The following is a 5,000-nucleotide window of genomic DNA, read 5'->3' as shown; positions in this document are numbered from 1 at the left end:
TTCGCAAATAAATTCACATAGGATCACTCCATTTTCTTCTCTTTATCACAATTGGATTCAATAGTCTGATGTCACGTCACCTAGCAACGGTGGCCATAGTGGTTCTAAACAAAGAAAATCGGTACTTTATATTCTTCATGTTGGCTAGAACTTTTCATATGTCTTGTAATCAGAATGTGTAAAAGTCAAAACATGATCAGATTTATAATTTTTTTTCTCCTCTGGATACGCTTTTATGGTAGTCGGAGAAATATTTCATAAGGGCTTCCGCCATTGTTCCGATAGTTTAGAGCCAGTTACTAAGTTACCATGCGTCATTACGAGGAAAGTGACGTTACAACAGTTGAATCTTATTAGTATTAATTTGCGATATTATTCATTATACTTCATAACACAAAACCATTAAGATTCGTGTTTTGTTTTGAAATAAATTCAATTTTCTTCTTATAAACCAACTCAAAATGATACGGACGTTACCCTTGGGATTGCATATGGCAATTTACGAAAAGATGTCAGTTGAAGAAAATGTGTATAAAAATACTGGCGAACAAGCATTAAAAATTAAACATTTATATAGCGAAATACCCTCTAAATATGCTCTAAGTTTTTCACAAAGATTCCCAAACCAACAGAAACACAATTCATCGTGTAAAAGGAGACAACGTATAGCTTGCGTGTACAATAATATATTTTTGATGGAAACAACATTATCGGCCTGGTTGGCAATTTATGACTACAGTAAGGAAATTTGAGCAAAAAGCGTTTTCCAAGGACTCAACAATATCACAAAGCCACGCATTATTTTTAATAGAACCTACAGGATCCACATAGACATGTAGAAAAGTGAAAGAACTCCTGGAGTTCAATGGAAATATAGTAGGTGTTACATACATATAATGTGTAGACGTAATCGAAATTCTAAAAGTGGAGGGCATGATAAGCTCTCTGGTGTCTAAGTGTATTTTGTTTGAAGATGGTACAAAGATTGCCCTCTAAGGCAGTTTTGATCGAACCAATTATAAATTCTGGTGACTAAGGCTGTTTTGATGGAAGGTGTTGCAAACTAGAATATCTAGGGATATTCCTGATGGAAAGTGTCACAACAATGATGCATACACTTGGTAAAACGTGTTACAAACTAGGGTGTTATTGGGGTATTCCTGATGTAAAATGTTACAAACCATGGTACCTAAAGCATTTTTTTAAAAATGTGTTACCAACGTCGGAGTCTGTGGGTATTTTGATGAAAGGCGTTACATTATATGTATTATAATGGATTTTTATGGGAGGTGTTATACAATCTGTAGTTTCACGATAATTCAATGAAAAGTGTTAAAGACTGTGTTGTCTTATTGTCTACTGGATATTTGGATGAAAGTTGTTAAAACTTTTCCTGGGCCAAAGTGTGTTTAAATGGAACGAGTTACAAAAGCTAAAGGAAAAAGGTTTAATGTAGGGATTTTTATTTTGTTTTTAAGGGTGTTTACGGGACTTGCGAGACATTTAGGTCATTTCAGCGCCAGTAAACAGGAAGAAAATGGGATAGTCAAACAGGTTACAGATTTACAATTGAAAGCACACGGGAAAAGAAAAAAACAAAGGGCAAAGTTTCAAATACGAAACAGATGCAGATTCCAAGAGCACATATCAATGTATATAGTTTGAGATCACCGAAATGCCTCACCCAGACACAGCACAGGATCCCACTAAGACGAATACACTCAAATGCTTACATTTTACATTCAAAATAACAAAAACATTAATACATAACAGAGGGACAGTTTACAAGGGAAAACAATCGTCTCCCAAAACAATAATTAAGCATTTGACTGTTTCCCTCCCAGCCAAGTACTATGAACAGGGCCAAGGCAAGCCCAAGTAATCTCATTCCAAGACAAAGAGAGAAAGCTTGTTGGAAAACAAATATAGGGGAATAGGTAAGGAGGTAAGGAACCCCCCCCCCCCTCCCCATAGACAGAGAGGTTTTATTTTATTATATGGATGTAGAGGCTGATAAAAGACTTGAAGCAGTGGAAGGTGATATTGAAACTGATGTAGAGGTAACTGAAGACGATGTAGAAGAAGTAGAGGTGGCTAACAGTGTTGTGGTGGGTGTCATTGAGGCAGAAGTGGCACCTACAGCTGTTGTAGTGGTGGGCGTAATTGAGGCAGAAGTGGCACCTACAGAAGTTGTAGTGGTGGGCGTTAGTGAGGCAGAAGAAGTGGCACCTACTGCTGCGGTAGTGGTGGGTGTTATTGATGCAGAAGAAGTGGCAACTACTGCTGTTGTAGTGGTGGGTGTTATTGAGGCAGAAGAAGTGGCACCTACAGATGTCGTAGTGGTGGGCGTTATTGCGGCAGAAGAAGTGGCACCTACTGCTGTTGTAGTGGTGGGTGTTATTGAGGCAGAAGTGGCACCTACTGCTGTTGTTGTGGTTGGCGTTATTGAGGTAGAAGTGGCACCTACAGATGATGTAATGGTGGGTGTTATTGCGGCAGAAGAAGTGGCACCTACAGATGTTGCAGTAGTGGGTGTTACTGAGGCAGAAGAAGTGGCACCTATTGCTGATGTAGTAGTGGGCGTTATTGAGGCAGAAGAAGTGTCACCTACAGATGTTGTTGTGGTTGGCGTTATTGAGGCAGAAGAAGTGGTACCTACAGATGTTGTAGTGGTGGGTGTTATTGCGGCAGAAGAAGTGGCACCTACTGCTGATGTAGTGGTGGGCGTTATTGAGGCAGAAGAAGTGGCACCTACAGATGTTGTAGTAGTGGGGGTTATTGAGGCTGAAGAAGTGGCACCCACTGCTGATGTAGTGGTGGGCGTTATTGAGGCAGAAGAAGTGGCACCTACAGATGTTGTAGTGGTGGGTGTTATTGCGGCAGAAGAAGTGGCACCTACAGATGTTGTAGTGGTGGGTGTTATTGAGGCAGAAGAAGTGGCACCTACTGCTGATGTAGTGGTGGGCGTTATTGAGGCAGAAGAAGTGGCACCTACTGATGTTGTAGCAGTGGGGGTTATTGAGGCAGAAGAAGTGGCACCTACTGCTGTTGTTGTGGTTGGCGTTATTGGGGTAGAAGTGGCACCTACAGATGATGTAGTGGTGGGTGTTATTGCGGCAGAAGAAGTGGCACCTACTGCTGTAGTAGTAGTGGGCGTTATTGAGGCAGAAGAAGTGGCACCTAATGCCGTCGTAGTGGTGGGTGTTATTGAGGCAGAAGAAGTGGCACCTACAGATGTTGTAGTGGTGGGCGTTATTGAGGCAGAAGAAGTGTCACCTGCAGATGTGGTAGTAGTGGGTGTTATTGAGGCAGAAGATGTGGCACCTACTGCTGATGTAGTGGTGGGCGTTATTGAGGCAGAAGAAGTGGCACCTACAGATGTTATAGTGGTGGGGTTATTGCGGCAGAAGAAATGGCACCTACAGATGTTGTAGTGTGGTGGGGTATTGAGGCGGAGAGAAGTGGCACCTACTGCTGATGTAGTGGTGGGCGTTATTGAGGCAGAAGAAGTGGCACCTACTGATGTTGTAGCAGTGGGGGTTATTGAGGCAGAAGAAGTGGCACCTACTGCTGATGTAGTTGTGGGCGTTATTGAGGCAGAAGAAGTGGCACCTACTGCTGTGTGTGTTTGGTTGGCGTATGGGGTAGAAGTGGCACCTACAGATGATGTAGTGGTGGGTGTTATTGCGGCAGAAGAAGTGGCACCTACTGCTGTAGTAGCAGCGGGCGTTATTGAGGCAGAAGAAGTTGCAGCTAATGCTGTTGTAGTGGTGGGTGTTATTGAAGCAGAAGAAGTGGCACCTACTGCTGATGTAGAGGTGGGCGTTATTGAGGCAGAAGAAGTGGCACCTACTGATGTTGTTGTGGTTGGCGTTATTGAGGCAGAAGAAGTGGCACCTACAGATGTTGTAGTGGTTGGTGTCATTGAGGCAGAAGAAGTGACACCTACTGCTGTTGTAGTAGTGGGTGTTATTGAGGCAGAAGAAGTGGCACCTACAGATGTTGTAGTGGTGGGTGTTATTGAGGCAGAAGAAGTGGCACCTACAGATGTTGTAGTGGTGGGCGTTATTGAGGCAGAAGAAGTGGCACCTACTGCTGATGTAGTTGTGGGCGTTATTGAGGCAGAAGAAGTGGCACCTACTGCTGTTGTTGTGGTTGGCGTTATTGGGGTAGAAGTGGCACCTACAGATGATGTAGAGGTGGGTGTTATTGCGGCAGAAGAAGTTGCACCTACTGCTGTTGTAGTGGTGGACATTATTGAGGCAGAAGTGGGACCTACAGATGTTGTAGTGGTGGGTGTTATTGAGGCAGAAGAAGTGGCACCTAATGCTGTTGTGGTGGTGGGTGTTATTGAGGCAGAGGCGGCGCCTACTACTGATGTAGTGGTGAGTGTTATTGAGGCAGAGGTGGCGCCTACTACTGATGTAGTGGTTGGTGTTATTGAGGCAGAAGAAGTGGCACCTACAGATGTTGTAGTAGTGGGGGTTATTGAGGCAGAAGAAGTGGCACCTACAGATGGTGTAGTGGTGGGCGTTATTGAGGAAGAAGAAGTGGCACCTACAGATATTGTAGTGGTGGGTGTTATTGAGGCAGAAGAAGTGGCACCTACTACTGTAGTAGTGGTGGGTGTTATTGAGGCAGAAGAAGTGGCACCTACTGCTGTTGTAGTGTTGGGTGTTATTGAGGCAGAAGAAGTGGCACCTACTGCTGTCGTAGTACTGGGTGTTATTGAGGCAGAAGTGGGACCTAAAGATGTTGTAGTGGTGGGTGTTATTGAGGCAGAAGAAGTGGCACCTACAGATGTTGTTGTGGTTGGTGTTATTGGGGTAGAAGTGGTACCTACTACTGATGTAGTGGTGGGCGTTATTGAGGCAGAAGAAGTGGCACCTACTGCTGTTGTTGTGGTGGGCATTATTGAGGTAGAAGTGGTACCTACAGATGATGTAGTGGTGGGTGTTATAGAGGCAGAAGAAGTGGCACCCACAGATGTTGTTGTTGTT

The 5,000-nt window shown here is 43.8% G+C and overlaps 1 protein-coding gene across 7 annotated transcripts in view; it reads right to left on the bottom strand.

The window, feature by feature from the left end:
- Positions 1-5,000, bottom strand: part of LOC144980749 (uncharacterized) — a 105,625-nt gene that overhangs the window by 5,613 nt on the left and 95,012 nt on the right. For 6 of the 7 annotated variants that reach the window (XM_078928500.1, XM_078928496.1, XM_078928498.1 and 3 more), the window contains one exon: positions 1-5,000. This exon is cut by the window's left edge and continues 5,613 nt beyond it; it is cut by the window's right edge. In XM_078928500.1, the coding sequence (XP_078784626.1) occupies positions 1,994-5,000 (3,007 nt within the window). In that variant the 3' untranslated portion in view covers positions 1-1,993. The other variant, XM_078928503.1, reaches the window with a different exon arrangement.

Source organism: Berghia stephanieae, chromosome 10 (genome assembly GCF_034508935.2).
Source record: "Berghia stephanieae isolate SIO BIC M18660-M18661 chromosome 10, UCSD_Bste_1.3, whole genome shotgun sequence".
Classification (NCBI taxonomy): Eukaryota; Metazoa; Mollusca; class Gastropoda; order Nudibranchia; family Aeolidiidae; genus Berghia; species Berghia stephanieae.
The sequence above is the reverse complement of the archived record's forward strand: the minus strand, read 5'-3'. Positions and strand labels throughout refer to the sequence as shown.